This window comes from Entelurus aequoreus, linkage group LG28, assembly GCF_033978785.1.
Source record: "Entelurus aequoreus isolate RoL-2023_Sb linkage group LG28, RoL_Eaeq_v1.1, whole genome shotgun sequence".
NCBI classification, from domain to species: domain Eukaryota; kingdom Metazoa; phylum Chordata; class Actinopteri; order Syngnathiformes; family Syngnathidae; genus Entelurus; species Entelurus aequoreus.
In genome coordinates this window covers 10441793-10465855 of record NC_084758.1, presented here as the reverse complement: position 1 = coordinate 10465855, position 24063 = coordinate 10441793, and the positions used below count along the sequence as shown (strand labels likewise).

The 24063-nt window shown below is 35.9% G+C and overlaps 1 protein-coding gene across 1 annotated transcript in view; it reads right to left on the bottom strand.

Moving 5' to 3' along the window:
* fstl5 (follistatin-like 5) overlaps positions 1 to 24063 on the bottom strand; it is a 336564-nt gene that overhangs the window by 239167 nt on the left and 73334 nt on the right. Inside the window, exon 4 of the mRNA XM_062039647.1 lies at positions 4288 to 4408. Within this exon, the coding sequence (XP_061895631.1) occupies positions 4288 to 4408 (121 nt within the window). The remainder of the gene's footprint in view (positions 1 to 4287; positions 4409 to 24063) is intronic.

Below are 24063 nucleotides of genomic sequence, written 5' to 3'. Positions count from 1 at the left end.
ATACGAGATACATGTAGACTGCAATATGATGGCAGTCGCACATAAGAGATATGTGTAGACTGCAATATGATGGCAGTCGCACATAAGAAATACGTGTAGACTGCAATATGATGGCAGTCACACATAAGAGATACGTGTAGACTACAATATGATGGCAGTCGCACACAAGAGATACGTGTAGACTGCAATATGATGGTAGTCACACATACGAGATACATGTAGACTGCAATATGATGACAGTCACACATAAGAGATACGTGTAGTCTACAATATGATGGCAGTCGCACACAAGAGATACGTGTAGACTGCAATATGATGGTAGTCACACATACGAGATACATGTAGACTGCAATATGATGGCAGTCGCACATAAGAGATACGTGTAGACTGCAATATGATGGCAGTCGCACATAAGAGATACGTGTAGACTGCAATATGATGGCAGTCGCACATAAGAAATATGTGTAGACTGCAATATGATGGCAGTCACACATAAGAGATATGTGTAGACTACAATATGATGGCAGTCGCACACAAGAGATACGTGTAGACTGCAATATGATGGTAGTCACACATACGAGATACATGTAGACTGCAATATGATGACAGTCACACATAAGAGATACGTGTAGACTACAATATGATGGCAGTCGCACACAAGAGATACGTGTAGACTGCAATATGATGGCAGTCACACATAAGAGATACGTGTAGACTGCAATATGATGGCAGTCGCACACAAGAGATTCGTGTAGACTGCAATATGATGGTAGTCACACATACGAGATACATGTAGACTGCAATATGATGGCAGTCGCACATAAGAGATACGTGTAGACTACAATATGATGGCAGTCGCACACAAGAGATACGTGTAGACTGCAATATGATGGTAGTCACACATACGAGATACATGTAGACTGCAATATGATGGCAGTCGCACATAAGAGATACGTGTAGACTGCAATATGATGGCAGTCGCACATAAGAAATACGTGTAGACTGCAATATGATGGCAGTCACACATAAGAGATACGTGTAGACTACAATATGATGGCAGTCGCACACAAGAGATACGTGTAGACTGCAATATGATGGTAGTCACACATACGAGATACATGTAGACTGCAATATGATGGCAGTCGCACATAAGAAATATGTGTAGACTGCAATATGATGGCAGTCACACATAAGAGATACGTGTAGACTACAATATGATGGCAGTCGCACACAAGAGATACGTGTAGACTGCAATATGATGGTAGTCACACATACGAGATACATGTAGACTGCAATATGATGGCAGTCGCACATAAGAGATACGTGTAGACTGCAATATGATGGCAGTCGCACATAAGAAATACGTGTAGACTGCAATATGATGGCAGTCACACATAAGAGATACGTGTAGACTACAATATGATGGCAGTCGCACACAAGAGATACGTGTAGACTGCAATATGATGGTAGTCACACATACGAGATACATGTAGACTGCAATATGATGGCAGTCGCACATAAGAGATACGTGTAGACTGCAATATGATGGCAGTCGCACATAAGAAATACGTGTAGACTGCAATATGATGGCAGTCACACATAAGAGATACGTGTAGACTGCAATATGATGGTAGTCACACATACGAGATACATGTAGACTGCAATATGATGGCAGTCACACATAAGAGAAACGTGTAGACTGCAATATGATGGCAGTCACACATAAGAGATATGTGTAGACTGCAATATGATGGCAGTCACACATAAGAGATATGTGTGGACTGCAATATGATGGCAGTCACACATAAGACATATATGTAGACTGCAATATGATGGCAGTCACACATAAGAGATACGTGTAGACTGCAATATGATGGCAGTCGCACATAAGAGATATGTGTAAACTGCAATATGATGGTAGTCACACATACGAGATACATGTAGACTGCAATATGATGGCAGTCGCACATAAGAGATACGTGTAGACTGCAATATGATGGTAGTCACACATACGAGATACATGTAGACTGCAATATGATGGCAGTCGCACATAACAGATACGTGTAGACTACAATACGATGGCAGTCGCACACAAGAGATACGTGTAGACTGCAATATGATGGTAGTCACACATACGAGATACATGTAGACTGCAATATGATGGCAGTCGCACATAAGAGATACGTGTAGACTGCAATATGATGGCAGTCGCACATAAGAAATACGTGTAGACTGCAATATGATGGCAGTCACACATAAGAGATACGTGTAGACTACAATATGATGGCAGTCGCACACAAGAGATACGTGTAGACTGCAATATGATGGTAGTCACACATACGAGATACATGTAGACTGCAATATGATGACAGTCACACATAAGAGATACGTGTAGTCTACAATATGATGGCAGTCGCACACAAGAGATACGTGTAGACTGCAATATGATGGTAGTCACACATACGAGATACATGTAGACTGCAATATGATGGCAGTCGCACATAAGAGATACGTGTAGACTGCAATATGATGGCAGTCGCACATAAGAGATACGTGTAGACTGCAATATGATGGCAGTCGCACATAAGAAATATGTGTAGACTGCAATATGATGGCAGTCACACATAAGAGATATGTGTAGACTACAATATGATGGCAGTCGCACACAAGAGATACGTGTAGACTGCAATATGATGGTAGTCACACATACGAGATACATGTAGACTGCAATATGATGACAGTCACACATAAGAGATACGTGTAGACTACAATATGATGGCAGTCGCACACAAGAGATACGTGTAGACTGCAATATGATGGTAGTCACACATACGAGATACATGTAGACTGCAATATGATGGCAGTCGCACATAAGAGATACGTGTAGACTGCAATATGATGGCAGTCGCACATAAGAAATACGTGTAGACTGCAATATGATGGCAGTCACACATAAGAGATACGTGTAGACTACAATATGATGGCAGTCGCACACAAGAGATACATGTAGACTGCAATATGATGGTAGTCACACATACGAGATACATGTAGACTGCAATATGATGACAGTCACACATAAGAGATACGTGTAGACTGCAATATGATGGCAGTCACACATAAGATATATGTGTAGACTGCAGATGTGCAGTCGTTTCACAATGTCTGCGGAAAAAAATATTTTTGGAGTGGGGCTTATAAGCTGGTGCGTTTTACAGTTTGGTAAATATGATCTGTAGACGTGGTGATTAATTTGATTAATTACTTTCAGACCATAAATAATTATTCGCTCATCAGCACCAACATTATTAGTATGAATTAGGGTTGTACGGTATGCCGGTATTAGTATAGTGTGTATAATGTTTGGTACTATAACCCCTCTAAAAAGTTCTGGTAAGTAAGTTTCTTACAAGTAGCATTATCACTGGAGGACGAGGAATAGCTAAACATGCTTCACTACAAACCGTAGGAGGATACAATAGCTCACCGGCGTCACAATGTAAACAAACGCCATGGGTGGATCCACATCTGACATCCACTGTAATGATACCAAGTACACTAGTGTATCTAGTCGATACTACTATGATTACATTGATATTTTTTCCATTTTTTCAAATTCATATTATGTTTATAAACTCAGTAAATACATCCCTGAACACTTTGAATACGACCAATGTATGATCCTGTAACTACTTGGTATCGGATCGATACCTAAATGTGTGGTATCGTCCAAAACTAATGTAAAGTATTAAAGAAGAGAAGAATAAGTGATTATTACATTTGAACAGAAGTGTAGATAGAACATGTTAAAAGAGAAAATAAGCAGATATTAACAGTAAATGAACAAGTGGATTAATAATCCATTTTTACAGTTTGTCCCTCATAATGTGTACAATATAATAGGTGTATAAATGATACTGCATACGTCAGCAGACTAATTAGGAGTCTTTGTTTGTTTACTTACTACTAAAAGACAAGTTGTCTAGTACGTTCACTATTTTATTTAAGGACTAAATTACAATAATAAACATATGTTTCATGTACTCTAAGATTTTTTGTTACAATAAAGCCAATAATGACATTTTTTGTGGTCCCCTTTTTACAGAAAAGTATCAAAATATATTTTGGTACCGGTACCAAACAATTGGTACGGGGACAACACTAGTATGCATACCAATAGACAGTAAGTTGGTTAGCAAGGAATCAATATTAATTAATTGATGTTCCTCAAGTCATGTTATTGCCATTCTGTCATCGGTATCCATGGAAACAGTCACAATGCAAACCTACCGAAGGCGGTGTAAAATTCCTCCGTCGTCAGGCGCTGGTCGTCGTCCTCGTCGCTGTATTTGAGCAGATCCAACAAGGAGCACTCGCCCACGTCCTTGGTCAGACCCTCGTGCGTGACCACCTGCAGAGAGTCGCATGGCAGTCAGTCGCCTCACATTTCACACCAGTTGGCACAAAGATAACAACGCGGCTTTGTTGCGATGCTGAAAATTGTTTTTTTCCCCCTCTGAAATCGTGTTCAAGGCTGCATGGCGACACAAAGAAGTGTACAAACTTGTATTTGTCGCTTGACATCAAATATAACTCTTTTTTTTGTTTTTGTTCTTATTTATTAATCAGTGCAACAAAATAGCACACGATAATACCATTATAAAACAAATGCAATTATAAAACCTTCAACATTCATATGAGCTGGGAAATTGTGTTAGATGTAAATATAAACGGAATACAATGATTTGCAAATCCTTTTCAACCCATATCCAATTGAATGCACTACAAAGACAACATATTTGATGTTCAAACTCATAAACTTTATTTTTTTTTGCAAATAATAATTAACTTAGAATTTCATGGCTGCAACACGTGCCAAAGTAGTTGGGAAAGGGCATGTTCACCACTGTGTTACATGGCCTTTCCTTTTAACAACACTCAGTAAACGATTGGGAACTGAGGAAACTAATTGTTGAAGCTTTGAAAGTGGAATTCTTTCCCATTCTTGTTTTATGTAGAGCTTCAGTCGTTCAACAGTCCGCTGTCGTACTTTACGCTTCATAATGCGCCACACATTTTCGATGGGAGACAGGTCTGGACTGCAGGCGGGCCAGGAAAGTACCCGCACTCTTTTTTTACGTGCTGAATGTGGCTTGACATTGTCTTGCTGAAATAAAAAAGACGGCGCTTAGATGGCAGCATATATTGTTCCAAAAGCTGTATGTACCTTTCAGCATTAATGGTGCCTTCACAGATGTGTAAGTTACCCATGTCTTGGGCACTAATACACCCCCATACCATCACACATGCTGGCTTTTCCACTTTGCGTCGATAACAGTCTGGATGGTTCGCTTCCCCTTTGGTCCGGATGACACGATGTCGAATATTTCCAAAAACAATTTGAAATGTGGACTCGTCCGACCGCAGAACACTTTCCCACTTTGCATCAGTCCATCTTAGATGATCTCGGGCCCAGAGAAGTTGGCGGCGTTTCTGGGTGTTGTTGACAAATGGCTTTGGCTTTGCATAGTAGAGTTTTAAAGGCCTACTGAAACCCACTACTACCGACCACGCAGTCTGATAGTTTATATATCAATGATGAAATCTTAACATTATAACACATGTCAATACGGCCGGGTTAACTTATAAAGTGACATTTTAAATTTGCCGCTAAACTTCCGGTTCGAAACGCCTCTGAGGATGACGTATGCGCGTGACGTAGCCCGGCGAACACGGGTATGCCTTCCACATTGAAGCCAATACGAAAAAGCTCTGTTTTCATTTCATAATTCCACAGTATTCTGGACATCTGTGTTCGTGAATCTGTTGCAATCATGTTCATTGCATTATGGAGAAAGAAGCTGAGCAAGCAAAGAAGAAAGTTGTCGGTGCGAAATGGACGTATTTTTCGAACGTAGTCAGCAACAACAGTACACAGCCGGCGCTTCTTTGTTTACATTCCCGAAAGATGCAGTCAAGATGGAAGAACTCGGATAACAGAGACTCTAACCAGGAGGACTTTTGACTTCGATACACAGACGCCTGTAGAGAACTGGGACAACACAGACTCTTACCAGGATTACTTTGATTTGGATGACAAAGACGCAGACGTGCTACTGTGAGTATGCAGCTTTGGCTTCTAAACATTTGATCGCTTGACCGTATGTGCGCAACTTTTTTTTGCGTATGTACGCAACTTTTTTAAAATATATAAGCTTTATGAACCTTGGGTTAGGTGAACTGTCTTTTGGGCTGAGTGATTGTGAATAGCTTCAACTCCCCACTAGTCCTTCACTTGCACTTTCCTCATCCACAAATCTTTCATCCTCACTCAAATTAATGGGGAAATTGTCGCTTTCTCGGTCTGAATCTCTCTCACTTTATGCGGCCATCATTGTAAACAATAGGGAACTTTGCGTATATGTTCAACTGACTACGTCACGCTACTTCCAAAAAAACAAAAATTGCATAACATTTCTGAAAACACAAAAAGCAGAAAACGAAACAAATTGCAATTTCATGAACCGGAAATCCCAGATCGACAGCTAGAGCAGTGGTTCTTAACCTTGTTGGAGGTACCGAACCCCACCAGTTTCATATGCGCATTCACTCAACCCTTCTTTAGTGAAAAATTAAATGTTTTTTTTTTTTCAAATTCAAGACAAAGTTATATGTTTTAGGTAACACTTTAGTATGGGGAACATATTCTAAGTAACAAAGACTTAATTTAGTGTTATTTGAACACTAGGGGAACATATACTAAGTAACAAAGACTTAATTTAGAGTTATTTGTTAGGGTCAGAGTTAGAGGGTTAGGGTTATAATAAGGCCATGCCGAATAAGGCATTAATAAGTACTTAATAATGACTAGTTAGGAGCCAATATGTTATTAATTTGCATGTTAATAAGCAACTAATTAATGGTGAATATGTTCCACATACTAAAGTGTTACCATGTTTTATTACTGGTGCATAAAATGAACCGTGCATGAACATCACATCTCTCGTTTATGTTTTACTTGGTGAACACTTGAACGCAACATTCTTACTATTGATGTACTTAATAGACATTTGAACGCAACAATCTCGTTAATGTTTTATTTGGTAAACACTTGAACACAACATTCTTGCTTTTAATGCACTTAGTAGACATTTGAATGCAACACTATTATTTTACTTGGTAAACACTTGAACACACCATCCTTACTCTTGATGTACTTAATAGACATTTGAACGCAACACTCCTGTTTATGTTTTACTTGGTAAACACTTGAACACAACATTCTTACTTTTAATGCACTTAGTAGACATTTGAATGCAATCCTATTATTTTACTTGGTAAACACTTGAACACAACATTCTTACTATTGATGTACTTAGTAGACATTTGAATGCAACACTCATGTTTATGTTTTACTTGGTAAACACTTCAACGCAACATTCTTACTATTGATGTACTTAATAGACATTTGAACGCAACAATCTCGTTAATGTTTTACTTGTTAACACTTGAACACAACATTCTTACTATTGATGTACTTAGTAGACATTTGAATGCAACACTCATGTTTATGTTTTACTTGGTAAACACTTCAACGCAACATTCTTACTATTGATGTACTTAATAGACATTTGAACGCAACAATCTCGTTAATGTTTTACTTGTTAACACTTGAACGCAACATTCTTACTATTGATGTACTTAATAGACATTTGAACGCAAAAATCTCGTTAATGTTTTACTTGGTAAACACTTGAACACAACATTCTTACTTTTAATGTACTTAGTAGACATTTGATTGCAACACTATTATTTTACTTGGTAAACACTTGAACACACCATCCTTACTATTGATGTACTTAGTAGACATTTGAACGCAACACTCCCACTATTATTTTACATGGTAAACACTTGAACACAACATTCTTACTATTGATGTACTTGATAGACATTTCAACGCAACAATCTCGTTAATGTTTTACTTGGTAAACACTTGAACACAACATTCTTACTATTGATCTACTTAGTAGACATTTGAATGCAACACTCTCGTTTATGTTTTACTTGGTAAACACTTGAACACAACATTCTTACTATTGATGCACTTAGTAGACATTTGAACGCAACACTCTCGTTAATGTTTTACTTGGTAAACACTTGAACACAACATTCTTACTTTAAATGCACTTAGTAGACATTTGAATGCAACACTATTATTTTACTTGGTAAACACTTGAACACACCATCCTTACTATTGATGTACTTAGTAGACATTTGAACGCAACACTCTCGTTTATGTTTTACTTGGTAAACACTTGAACACAACATTCTTACTATTGATGTACTTAGTAGACATTCGAACGCAACACTCTCGTTTATGTTTTACTTGGTAAACATTTGAACACAACATTCCTTTTAATGTACTTAGTAGTAGACATTTGAATGCAACATTATTATTTTACTTGGTAAACACTTGAACACACCATCCTTACTATTGATGTACTTAGTAAACATTTGAACGCAACACTCCCGTCTATGTTTTACTTGGTAAACACTTGAACACAACGTTTTTACTATTGATCTACTTAGTAGACATTTGAATGCAACACTCTCGTTTATGTTTTACTTGGTAAACATTTGAACACAACATTCTTACTTTTAATGTACTTAGTAGACATTTGAACGCAACACTCCCACTATTATTTTACTTGGTAAACACTTGAACGCAACATTCTTACTATTGATCTACTTAGTAGACATTTGAACGCAACACTCTCGTTTATGTTTTAATTGGTAAACATTTGAACACAACATTCTTACTTTTAATGTACTTAATAGACATTTGAATTCAACACTATTATTTTACTTGATAAACACACCATCCGTACTATTGATGTACTTAGTAGACATTTGAACGCAACACTCCCACTATTATTTTACTTGGTAAACACTTGAACACAACATTCTTACTATTGATGTACTTAATACACATTTGAACGCAACAATCTCGTTAATGTTTTACTTGGTAAAACCTTGAACGCAACATTCTTACTATTGATCTACTTAGTAGACATTTGAATGCAACACTCTCGTTTATGTTTTACTTGGTAAACATTTGAACACAACATTCTTACTTTTAATGTACTTAGTAGACATTTGAATGCAACACTATTATTTTACTTGGTAAACACTTGAACACACCATCCTTACATTTGATGTACTTAGTAGACATTTGAACGCAACAATCTTGTTAATGTTTTACTTGGTAAACACTTGAACACAACATTTTTACTATTGATGTACTTAGTAGACATTTGAACGCAACACTCTCGTTTATGTTTTACTTGGTAAACACTTGAACACAACATTCTTACTATTGATGTACTTAGTAGACATTTGAACGCAACACTCTCGTTTATGTTTTACTTGGTAAACACTTGAACGCAACATTTTTACTATTGATGTACTTAGTAGACATTTGAACGCAACACTCTCGTTTATGTTTTACTTGGTAAACACTTGAACGCAACATTTTTACTCTTGATGTACTTAGTAGACATTTGATCGCAACACTCTCGTTTGTGTTTTACTTGGTAAACACTTGAACACAACATTCTTACTATTGATGTACTTAGTAGACATTTGAACGCAACACTCTCGTTTATGTTTTACTTGGTAAACATTTGAACACAACATTCTTACTTTTAATGTACTTAGTAGACATTTGAATGCAACACTATTATTTTACTTGGTAAACGCTTGAACACACCATCCTTTCTATTGATGTACTTAGTAGACATTTGAACGCAACACTCCCACTATTATTTTACTTGGTAAACACTTGAACACACCATCCTTACTATTGATTTACTTAGTAGACATTTGAACGCAACACTCTCGTTTATGTTTTACTTGGTAAACACTTGAACGCAACATTTTTACTCTTGATGTACTTAGTAGACATTTGATCGCAACACTCTCGTTTGTGTTTTACTTGGTAAACACTTGAACACAACATTCTTACTATTGATGTACTTAGTAGACATTTGAACGCAACACTCTCGTTTATGTTTTACTTGGTAAACATTTGAACACAACATTCTTACTTTTAATGTACTTAGTAGACATTTGAATGCAACACTATTATTTTACTTGGTAAACGCTTGAACACACCATCCTTTCTATTGATGTACTTAGTAGACATTTGAACGCAACACTCCCACTATTATTTTACTTGGTAAACACTTGAACACACCATCCTTACTATTGATTTACTTAGTAGACATTTGAACGCAACACTCCCACTATTATTTTACATGGTAAACACTTGAACACAAAATTCTTACTATTGATGTACTTAATAGACATTTGAACGCAACAATCTTGTTAATGTTTTACTTGGTAAACACTTGAACACAACATTTTTACTATTGATGTACTTAGTAGACATTTGAACGCAACACTCCCAATAGTATTTTACATGGTAAACATTTGAACACAACACTTTCTTTTATGTTTTACTTGGTAAACACTAGAACACACCATCCTTACTATTGATGTACTTAGTAGACATTTGAACGCAACACTCCCAATAGTATTTTACATGGTAAACACTTGAACACAACATTCTTACTATTGATCTACTTAATAGACATTTGAACGCAACAATCTTGTTAATGTTTTACTTGGTAAACACTTGAACACAACATTTTTACTATTGATGTACTTAGTAGACATTTGAACGCAACACTCTCGTTTATGTTTTACTTGGTAAACATTTGAACACAACATTCCTTTTAATGTACTTAGTAGTAAACATTTGAATGCGACATTATTATTTTACTTGGTAAACACTTGAACACACCATCCTTACTATTGATGTACTTAGTAGACATTTGAACGCAACACTCCCACTATTATTTTACTTGGTAAACACTTGAACACGACATTCTTACTATTGATGTTCTTAGTAGACATTTGAACGCAACACTCTCGTTTATGTTTTACTTGGTAAACACTTGAACGCAACATTTTTACTGTTGATGTACTGAGTAGACATTTGAACGCAACACTCTCGTTTATGTTTTACTTGGTAAACACTTGAACACAACATTCTTACTATTGATGTACTTAGTAGACATTTGAACGCAACACTCTCGTTTATGTTTTACCTGGTAAACATTTGAACACAACATTCCTTTTAATGTACTTAGTAGTAGACATTTGAATGCAACATTATTATTTTACTTGGTAAACACTTGAACACACCATCCTTACTATTGATGTACTTAGTAGACATTTGAACGCAACACTCCCACTATTATTTTACTTGGTAAACATTTGAACACAACATTCTTACTATTGATCTACATAGTAGACATTTGAACGCAACACTCTCGTTTGTGTTTTACTTGGTAAACATTTGAACGCAACACTCTCCTTTGTGTTTTACTTGGTAAACATTTGAACACAACATTCCTTGTAATGTACTTAGTAGTAAACATTTGAATGCAACATTATTATTTTACTTGGTAAACACTTGAACACACCATCCTTACTATTGGTGTACTTAGTAGACATTTGAACGCAACACTCCCACTATTATTTTACTTGGTAAACATTTGAACGCAACATTCTTACTATTGATCTACTTAGTAGACATTTGAATGCAACACTCTCGTTTATGTTTTACTTGGTAAACATTTGAACACAAAATTCTTACTTTTAATGTACTTAGTAGACTTTTGAATGCAACACTATTATTTTACTTGGTAAACACTTGAACACACCATCCTTACTATTGATGTACTTAGTAGACATTTGAACGCAACACTCCCACTATTATTTTACTTGGTAAACACTTGAACACACCATCCTTACTATTGATGTACTTAATAGACAAATGAACGAAATTTACATTTTTTATTTTTTTTTTTTAAATTAAAATCAACTTAAAAAACACAATATATACATTATATATCAATATACAGCAATACAGTCTGCAGGGATACAGTCCGTAAGCACACATGATTGTATTTCTTTATGAGAAAAAATAAAAAATAAAAATAAAAAATTACTACCCCCCCCGGTCCGTGGGACAAATTTTCAAGCTTTGACCGGTTCCGCAAGTACAAAAAGGTTTGGGACCACTGGACTACATTACCCAGAAGTCAAAGTAGTAGTCGATCTAAGCTACGTTGGAGCTAAGGCTGCAGCTAACGATTATTTTTCTATCAATTAATCTATAGATTATTTTTTTGATTAATCGGTTAATCTATAGATTATTTTTTCGATTAATCTATAGATTATTTTTCCTTTTACCGATTATTTTTTTATTGAAAATGAAGATGAAAAAATAAATGTAGGCCCGTTTTTTCAAAAGGCATGGCTTTTATTTACAAAAAAAAAGAAGTATGGCCACTCAGTCAACATTGACAACAACATGACTAAATATTCTGTAACAATGTAAACATTTAAAACTTTTAACATTTAACAAAATTAAAAGTAGCTTATTTGCTTTTTAATGTGCAAATATAAAAGTCAACATCCAGTGCAAATCGTAATATTCTGCAATAGTATAAGCATTTCAAAAGTAAAAGCATTGCTTATTTTGCTTTAAAATGTGCAAAAATAAAGATAAACATCCAATACAAAAAAGTGCAAAACGAAATATTCTGTAACAACAGTGTAAACATTTCAACAAAAGTGAAAGTATTGCTTATTTGCTAAAATGTGCAAAAATAAAGATAAACATCCAATACAAAAAAGTGCCAATCTAAATATTCTGGAGCACTGTAAACATTAAGTATTGCTTTTAAAATGTGCAAAATAAACATCCAGTCCAACACAGTACACAATAACCAATTCTACTCATTCCAGTGAGTGACTAACAGTTGTAATGAAGAAAGGTTAGCATGTCTACATGCTCTGGTTCTTTTCTTGTTTACAATATTCCCAGCAGCTGAAAATAGGCGCTCAGAAGGGGTCGATGTGGCTTCACCTCAAGCCAGGACTGCGAGTGAGCTGAGCTGCAGTTTATATTTCTAGAAGGTCAACGGGCTCATAGTGATGTTACTAGTAGTTGACTGGGAGGTGTTTATTATCATTTGGGGAGAGTCCGCTGCCTGATGCTCACCTGCTAAACACCTATCTGCTCCACCCTGAAGCGCTGACTACATGTGCTCTGAATACGCACTGCTGATTGGCTGATAATGCTTCGTGTGTACCAATCAGATGGTTGTGTGGGTGGGACAATGCTGCGTGCTGAGACAGAGGCAAAAGCAGCTTGTTAAGACTTTAGCAGCTAAAGTTAGCTTTAGCTTAGAAACTCGTTCGGTACACCCCCGTGCCGAACCGAAAGCCCCGTACCGAAACGGTTCAATACAAAACACGTACCGTTACACCCCTAGCAGATACAAATGACACATTCATGTTTTTGTGTAATGATGACAACGTATGCTCGCGCGGACGATTGACTAGTTGATGGTTTTCTTTTCAAATGTTCGTTCATAGCCGTTGTGTTGCTATGATAGGCCATTTCCGCTCGACACAGTGTGCATACAACAACATTATTAGGCCGTTTATTGAAATACTCCCACACTTTTGACCACTTTTGGCATGCTTTTCCCCCCTCGCTCGCACCGCTCGCATCGTCTACTTTGCGGTCCGCCATGACGGTAGTGTGACGTAAATATGCGACGCGTCGACGCACAAAAACGGCGTCGATGTATTTACGTAACCGATCGTTTCAGCCTTAGTTGGAGCAATAAAGCGTTGATGTATTGTTACACGTTGTTGTTCCTGTTTGGTCGACACAATAAACAATCTTTGATGAGTTGCGGTGAGGATTTGAGACACAATTGATGGTGCGAAATGTGCGAGGGCGTGCATATTTGGCGGGGATTGGTTGGATTTGCATGAGTTGCCGCAAATTCCTCTATCTTTGTTCAAAATGGTCTCTTTTTTAGTACTAGGCTTTCTTTTAACAGTTATGTCTCCTTTTATTCTTGTGTTGAAAATACACGATGTGACCCAGAGACTGTGACTGCACTGTGTCTCCCGGCACAGAAGGAGATCTCGCAGGTGAGATCACAAAGCTGTCTCAGCAGATCTGCAATCAGCTTGTTAGTTCAAGTCCGGGGTTTTTTTTTTTTTGGTTTTTTTTTGTGGCGCGCTGAGAAAGCTGAACTGTTCTCTTCTCCCGCAGACGTTGGGTAATTGCCCGGTAATTGCTGTCACTTACGTGAGCAAGCTGAAATTGCATTCTACGTGTGGTTGAGCAGGTACACTGTTAGGGCAGACTGTAGAGGGCGCCAAATGCAGTGTCATCACGCTCTGATATTCGGGAGTCTCCCGGGAAATTACGTATTTACGTAACTTTAACATTGTTACGTTACAAATATGCGCCACACTGTGAACCCACACCAAAAAAGAATGAAAAACACATTTCTGGAGAACATCCCACCGTAACACAACATAAACACAACACAACCATTACCCAGAATCCCATGCAGCCCTAACTCTTCCGGTCTACATTATACACCCCCGCTACCACCAAATCCCCCCACACATCAACCCCCCTCCCCTCTCCGTGCGTTGGTTGAGCGGAAGAGTTAGGGCTGCATGGGATTCTGGGTATTGGTACCGTCAGTGTAAGATGTGTGGCTGCTGAGTTAGTACGCCTTGCTGTCACTTACGTGAGCAAGCTGAAATTGCATTCTACGTGTGGTTGAGCAGGTACACTGTTAGGGCAGACTGTAGAGGGCGCCAAATGCAGTGTCATCACGCTCTGATATTCGGGAGTCTCCCGGGAAAAATGAGAGGGTTGGCAAGTATGACGCTATCAAGCGCCATTCATTCAAAACTCGCGGGCTGCACTAACATCAAATTTCCACATTAAAGTGCGTGCCGGTGCGTGTGTCGGAGACCCCTAGTTAACATAGCACAAAGCATTTAAGCTTTGTATGCAGTGTTTTTCATTTTAAATTTAAATTTTTTTTTGTGGCTCCCATTACTTTCTTTAATTTGTGAAACTTGCCAAAATGGCTCTTTGAGTGGTAAAGGTTGCCGACCCCTGACCTAGCTAATATGTTTTTTTTGTTTTTTTGTTCTTTTTTGTCCTGTCCAGCTTCTCAGGCAAATCATATAGTAGATGTAGATGCCCATATCGGCTGTTCAGATTTACTTTACAAAAGAGAAGTGTAGGATACTTCTCTTGTTGCCTTATTTGTATTTGACTTTATTAAATGTATTTATATTATCATTTGGTGCAGCCATATTAGCACCTAGCTAATATGGTCGTATCCTACAAAATGTTTTTCAGTTTAAGAGGTCCTTTAATTGTGTTTCAGATTTGTGGTGTCTAAAATTAGACTGGTAACACATTTTCCAGCGGTCTCAAGAAGGTAACAAATACAAGATTGTGTGTGGGTGTTCTTGTATTTCTACCCTTCTTGAGACATCTACAAGGAAAAGTAGCTTCCATACGAGGACTAGTGAACAAATTAGGACATAAATCATGGTCCCAATACGGAAAATCATCGCATCTAATAGAGAGCCAAATACTAGAGTCTGTGAACATTGCTCCAAAGTTAGGATTTTTGGTGGTTTAATGTGCATACAAAAGTAAACATTGACATATATATATATATGATACAACAAGATGGCAGCTACAGAAGGACTTCACTATTCATCCCCGAAGAAAACCCGCCAGGTGAACAGCTGATTTTACCACTTCCGGTGCTGACGTAAGACAACCCATATGTGAGCATAGGATGAAGAAATACACTACAGTACGGTCTTGAGACATCAACAAGGAACAGTAGCTTCCATACAAGGAGGTGTGAACAAGTTAGGACATAAATCATGGTCCCAATACGGAAAATCATCGCATCTAATAGAGAGCCAACTACTAGAGTCTGTGAACATTGCTCCAAAGTTAGGATTTTTTGTTGTTGATTTAATGTGCATCCAAAAGTAAACATTGACAGGTGCAAAGGCAGCAATATATGATAAAACAAGACGGCAGCTGAAGAAGGACGTCCCTATTCATCCCCGAAGAAAACCCGCCAGGTGAACAGCTGATTTTACCACTTCCGGTGCTGACGTAAGACAAGCCATATGTGACCATAGGATGAAGAAATACACTACAGTACGGTCTTGAGACATCAACAAGGAACAGTAGCTTCCATACGAGGAGGTGTGAACAAGTTAGGACATAAATCTTGGTCCCAATATGGAAAATCATCGCATCTAATAGAGAGCCAAATACTAGAGTCTGTGAACATTGCTCCAAAGTTAGGATTTTTTTTGTTGATTTAATGTGCATACAAAAGTAAACATTGACAGGTGCAAAGGCAGCAATATATGATAAAACAAGACGGCAGCTAAAGAAGGACTTCCCTATTCATCCCTGAAGAAAACCCGCCAGGTGAACAGCTGATTTTACCACTTCCGGTGCTGACGTAAGACAACCCATATGTGACCGTAGGATGAAGAAATACACTACAGTACGGTCTTGAGACATCAACAAGGAACAGTAGCTTCCATATGAGGAGGTGTGAAAAAGTTAGGATCGAAATCATGGTCCCAATACGGAAAATCATCGCATCTAATAGGGAGCCAAATACTAGAGTCTGTGAACATTGCTCCAAAGTCAGGATTTTTTGTTTTATTTAATGTGCATCCAAAAGTAAACATTGACAGATGCAAAGGCAGCAAAATATGATAAAACAAGACGGCAGCTAAAGAAGGACTTCACTATTCATCCCCGAAGAAAACCCGCCAGGTGAACAGCTGATTTTACCACTTCCGGTGCTGACGTAAGACAAGCCATATGTGACCGTAGGATGAAGAAATACACTACAGTACGGTCTTGAGACATCAACAAGGAAAACTAGCTTCCATACGAGGAGGTGTGAACAAGTTAGGACATAAATCATGGTCCCAATACGGAAAATCATCGCATCTAATAGGGAGCCAAATACTACAGTCTGTGAACATTGCTCCAAAGTCAGGATTTTTTGTTTAATTTAATGTGCATACAAAAGTAAACATTGACAGGTGCAAAGGCAGCAATATATGATAAAACAAGATGGCAGCTAAAGAAGGACTTCCCTATTCATCCCCGAAGAAAACCCGCCAGGTGAACAGCTGATTTTACCACTTTTGGTTTTGACGTAAGACAACCCATATGTGACCATAGGATGAACAAATACACTACAGTACGGTCTTGAGACATCAACAAGGAACAGTAGCTTCCATATGAGGAGGTGTGAAAACGTTAGGATCGAGATCATGGTCCCAATACGGAAAATCATCGCATCTAATAGGGAGCCAAATACTAGAGTCTGTGAACATTGCTCCAAAGTCAGGATTTTTTTTTGTTGATTTATTGTGCATACAAAAGTAAACATTGACAGGTGCAAAGGCAGCAATATATGATAAAACAAGACGGCAGCTAAAGAAGGACTTCCCTATTCATCCCTTAAGAAAACCCGCTACATGAACAGCGGATTTTACCACTTCCGGTGCTGACGTAAGACAACCCATATGTGACCATAGGATGAACAAATACACTACAGTACGGTCTTGAGACATCAACAAGGAAAAGTAGCTTCCATATGAGGACTAGTGAACAAGTTAGGATCGTAATCACGGTCCCAATACGGAAAATCATCGCATCTAATAGGGAGCCAAATACTAGAGTCTGTGAACATTGCTCCAAAGTCAGGATTTTTTTTTGTTGATTTATTGTGCATACAAAAGTAAACATTGACAGGTGCAAAGGCAGCAATATATGATAAAACAAGACGGCAGCTAAAGAAGGACTTCACTATTCATCCCCGAAGAAAACCCGCCAGGTGAACAGCTGATTTTGCCACTACCGGTGCTGACGTAAGACAACCCATATGTGAGCATAGGATGAAGAAATACACTACAGTACGGTCTTGAGACATCAACAAGGAACAGTAGCTTCCATATGAGGAGGTGTGAAAAAGTTAGGACATAAATCATGGTCCCAATACGGAAAATTATCGCATCTAATAGGGAGCCAAATACTAGAGTCTGTGAACATTGCTCCAAAGTTATGATTTTTGGTGGTTTTAATGTGCATACAAAAGTAAACATTGACATATATATATATATATATATATATATATATATATATATATATATATATATATATATATATGATAAAACAAGACGGCAGCTAAAGGACTTCCCATATTCAACTGAATATGGGTTGAAAATGATTTGCAAATCATTGTATTCCGTTTATATTTACATCTAACACAATTTCCCAACTCACATGGAAACGGGGTTTGTAGAACATGCTTGGAAAAATATGTGCGATCCCGTAAAAGTCGGATGACTGTATTGCTGAAAAGCAAACCGCAAGCTGACTATCGGATAAGGCTGCATTTTAAGACGTGTAGTGAAGCCTCCATTTTTATAAAGCACTTTAAAACGGAGCGTTTGAACGCCTCTTCTATCAAAAGTGAAGCAAATAGATTTTGATGCATTCTTATCCCACCTGTGCTCAGGAACAAGCTGCAGGGACACATTTCACAGTCGGATGATTAAAAAGTCACTTGTGCATAATATGAGACCTTTAACAGACACCAGTAAATGATGCCTTGTTAGGGACCAGACACTGTTGTGCTTGTTGACTTTATTGTTGCTGCACAATGCAATAAACAGGGTTGAAACGTGCAGAGGCACATTCAGGAAACACAGAAGGTAAGTGCTATTTTTGCGTGCGACTCGAGCGTTAAGGAGTGGGACGATCCAGGAGTAGCTGCCCTGTAAAAAAGGAAGGGAATTCATATGGCTCCATTTGTCACAGTTTACCTGACACACTAAACGTGACAAATTGGGGAGGTTGCACAATCCACTTTGACAACAGATTTTTACCTGATAATAAATCATATTGTAGGTGTTTATTACACTTTGCACTCATATTTTGCTGTTTTATACATTTTTGTTGTGTTTTACTTGGTCTAAGAAGTAAAATATGTTCATGTGTTGTTAATATTCAGTGTTTTATTGTTCATAGTTAATATTGTAAATCGTACTTTCTTTATTTTCATGTACATTTTGGGTGTCCCATTCAGTAAAAAAATGTAAAATTCCATTTTGTTTTTTTTTTGAGGTTGTCTGTCATAACGTTTTTAGAACTCTATCTGACATTGTGACTTTTGGTATTAGTGTTCCTGAAAAAAAGGGACCCAAACACACAAACTGTACAGCAGGTTTGTACATGATAATATGTCATATTTTAGGTGTTTATTACAATTTGTATTCGTATTTTGCTGGTTTTTACATTTTTGTTGTGTTTTTCTTGATCTGAGATGTAAAAGATGTTCATATGTTGTTAATATTCCGTGTTTTATTGTTCATAGTTAATATTGTAAATCCCACTTTCTTTATTTCCATGTACATTTTGGGTGTCCCATTCAGTAAAAAAAATTCAAATTTAATTCCGTTTTTTTTAGGTTGTCTGTCATAATGTTTTTAGAACTCTATCGTGACTTTTGGTATTAGTGTTCCTGAAAAAAAGGGACCCAAACACACATACTGTACAGATAAATACACTTTGCATTCATATTTAGCTGTTTTTTACATTTTTGTTGTGTTTTGCTTGATATAAGAAGTAAAATATGTTCATATGTTGTTAATATTCAGTGTTTTATTGTTCATAGTTAATATTGTAAATCTCATTTTCTTTATTTTATTGTACATTTTGGGTGTCCCATTCAGTAAAAAACTGTAAAATGTAATTACATTTTTTGTAGGTTGTCTGCAATAACATTTTAGAACTCTATCGTGACTTTTGGTATTAGTGTTCCTGAAAAAAAGGGACCAAACACACATACTGTACAGCAGATTTGTACGTGATAATATGTCATATTTTAGGTGTGTATTACACTTTGCATTCATTTTTCCAGTTTTTTTTTACAATTTTGTTGTGTTTTGCTTGATATAAGAAGTAAAATATGTTCATATGTTGTTAATATTCAGTGTTTTATTGTTCATAGTTAATATTGTAAATCTCATTTTCTTTATTTTATTGTACATTTTGGGTGTCCCATTCAGTAAAAAACGGTAAAATTTCATTCCGTTTTTTTGAGGTGGTCTGTCATAACGTTTTTAGAACTCTATGTGACATTGTGACTTTTGGTATTAGTGTTCCTGAATAAAATGTAGCCAAACACACATACTGTACAGCAGGTTTTTACCTGATAATATATCATATTGTAGGTGTTTATTACACTTTGCATTCATATATTGCTGTTTTTTACATTTTTGTTGTGTTTTTCTTGGTCTGAGAAGTAAAATATGTTCATATGTTGTTAATATTCAGTGTTTTATTGTTCATAGTTAATATTGTAAATCCCACTTTCTTTATTTACATGTACATTTCGGGTGTCCCATTCAGTAGAAAACAGTAGAATTCCATTTTTTTTTGTTGAAAAGTGGTCTATCATAATGTTTTTAGAACTCTATCGTGACTTTTGGTATTAGTGTTCCTGAAAAAAAGGGACCCCAACACACATACTGTACAGCTGAATACACTTTGCATTCATATTTAGCTATTTTTTTTACATTTTTGTTGTGTTTTGCGTGGTCTGAGATGTAAAATATGTTCATATATTGTTAATATTGTTCATAGTTAATATTGTAAATCCCACTGTTTTTATTTTCATGTACATTTTGGGTGTCCCATTCAGTAAAAAACTGTAAAATTTAATCCCGTTTTTTTTAGGTTGTCTGTCATAACGTTTTTACAACTCTATGGGACATTGTGACTTTTGGTATTAGTGTTCCTGAAAAAAAGGGACCCAGATTTGTACATGATAATATGTCATATTTTAGGTGTTTATTACACTTTGTATTCATATTTTGCAGTTTTTTACATTTTTGTTGTGTTTTGCTTAATCTGACAAGTAAAATATGTTCATATGTTGTTAATATTCAGTGTTTTATTGTTCATAGTTAATATTGTAAATCCCACTTACTTAATTTTCATGTACATTTTGGGTGTCCCATTCAGTAAAAAAATGGTAAAATGCCACTCCGCTTTTTTGAGGTGGTCTGTCATAACGTTTTTAGAACTCTATGGGACATTGTGACTTTTGGTATTAGTGTTCCTGAAAAAAATGGACCAAACACACATACTGTACAGCAGATTTTTACGTGATGATAAATCATTTTGCAGGTGTTTATTACACTTTGCATTCATATTTTGCTGTTTTTTACATTTTTGTTGTGTTTTTCTTGGTCTGAGAAGTAAAATATGTTTATATGTTGTTAATATTCAGTGTTTTATTGTTCATAGTTAAGATTGTAAATCGTACTTTCTTTATTTTCATGTACATTTTGGGTGTCCCATTCAGTAAAAAAATGTAAAATTCCATTTTGGTTTTTTTGAGGTTGTCTGTCATAACGTTTTTAGAACTCTATGTGACATTGTGACTTTTGGTATTAGTGTTCCTGAAAAAAAGGGACCCAAACACACATACTGTACAGCAGGTTTGTACATGATAATATGTCATATTTTAGGTGTTTATTACACTTTGTATTCGTATTTTGCTGGTTTTTACATTTTTGTTGTGTTTTTCTTGATCTGAGATGTAAAAGATGTTCATATGTTGTTAATATTCCGTGTTTTATTGTTCATAGTTAATATTATAAATCCCACTTTCTTTATTTTCATGTACATTTTGGGTGTCCCATTCAGTAAAAAAATTTCAAATTTAATTCCGTTTTTTTTAGGTTGTCCGTCATGTTTTTAGAACTCTATCGTGACTTTTGGTATTAGTGTTCCTGAAAAAAAGGGACCCAAACACACATACTGTACAGATAAATACACTTTGCATTCATATTTAGCTGTTTTTTACATTTTTGTTGTGTTTTGCTTGATCTGAGAAGTAAAATATGTTCATATGTTGTAAATATTCAGTGTTTTATTGTTCATAGTTAATCTTGTAAATCCCACTTTCTCTTTTTCTATGTGCATTTTGGTTGTCCCATTCAGTAAAAAAACGGTCAAATTCCATTCCGTTTTTTTGAGGTTGTCTGTCATAACGCTTTTAGAACTTTATCATGACTTTTGGTATTAGTGTTCCTGAAAAAAATGTAGCCAAACACACATACTGTACAGCAGGTTTTTACGTGATAATAAATCATATTGTAGGTGTTTATTACACTCTGCATTCATATTTTGCTGTTTTTTTACATTTTTGTTGTGTTTTGCTTGGTCTGAGAAGTAAAATATGTTCATATGTTGTTAATATTCAGTGTTTTAGTGTTCATAATTAATATTGTAAATCACACTTACTTAATTTTCATATACATTTTTGGTGTCCCATTCAGTAAAAAACTGTACAATTTAATTCCGTTTTTTTTTAGGTTGTCTGTCATAACATTTTAGAACTTTATGTGACATTGTGACTTTTGGTATTAGTGTTCCTGAAAAAAAGGGACCAAACACACAAACTGTGCGGCAGATTTGTATGTGATAATATATCATATTTTAGGTGTTTATTACACTCTGCATTCATATTTTGCTGTTTTTTACATTTTTGTTGTGTTTTGCTTGGTCTGAGAAGTAAAATATGTTCATATGTTGTTAATATTCAGTGTTTTATTGTTCATAGTTAATATTGTAAATCCCACTGTCTTTATTTTCATGTACATTTTGGGTGTCCCATTCAGTAAAAAACTGTAAAATTACATTCCGTTTTTTTAGTTTGTTCGTCCTAACGTGTTTTAGAACTATATGTGACATTGTGACTTTTGGTATTAGTGTTCCTGAAAAAAAGGGACCCAAACACACATACTGTACAGCAGGTTTGTACATGATAATATGTCATATTTTAGGTGTTTATTACACTTTGTATTCGTATTTTGCTGGTTTTTACATTTTTGTTGTGTTTTTCTTGATCTGAGATGTAAAAGATGTTCATATGTTGTTAATATTCCGTGTTTTATTGTTCATAGTTAATATTATAAATCCCACTTTCTTTATTTTATTGTACATTTTGGGTGTCCCATTCAGTAAAAAACGGTAAAATGTAATTCCGTTTTTTTGAGGTGGTCTGTCATAACGTTTTTAGAACTCTATCTGACATTGTGACTTTTGGTATTAGTGTTCCTGAAAAAAAGGGACCAAACACACATACTGTACAGCAGATTTTTACGTGATGATAAATCATATTGTAGGTGTTTATTACACTTTGCATTCATATTTTGCTGTTTTTTACATTTTTGTTGTGTTTTTCTTGGTCTGAGAAGTAAAATATGTTCATATGTTGTTAATATTCAGTGTTTTATTGTTCATAGTTAATATTGTAAATCCCACTTTCTTTATTTCCATGTATATTTTTGGTGTCCCATTCAGTAGAAAACAGTAGAATTCCATTCTTTTTTTTTGAAAAGTGGTCCATCATAATGTTTTTAGAACTCTATCGTGACTTTTGGTATTAGTGTTCCTGAAAAAAAGGGACCCAAACACACATACTGTACAGCTGAATACTCTTTGCATTCATATTTAGCTATTTTTTTACATTTTTGTTGTGTTTTGCTTGTTCTGAGATGTAAAATATGTTCATATGTTGTTAATATTGTTCATAGTTAATATTGTAAATCCCACTGTCTTTATTTCCATGTACATTTTGGGTGTCCCATTCAGTAAAAAACTGTAAAATTTAATTCCGTTTTTTTTAGGTTGTCTGTCATAACGTTTTTAGAACTCTATGGGACATTGTGACTTTTGGTATTAGTGTTCCTGAAAAAAAGGGACCCAGATTTGTACATGATAATATGTCATATTTTAGGTGTTTATTACACTTTGTATTCATATTTTGCTGTTTTTTACATTTTTGTTGTGTTTTGCTTAATCTGACAAGTAAAATATGTTCATATGTTGTTAATAATCAGTGTTTTATTGTTCATAGTTAATATTGTAAATCCCACTTACTTAATTTTCATGTACATTTTGGGTGTCCCATTCAGTAGAAAACTGTAAAATTCCATTTAGTTTTTGTCTGTCATAACGTTTTT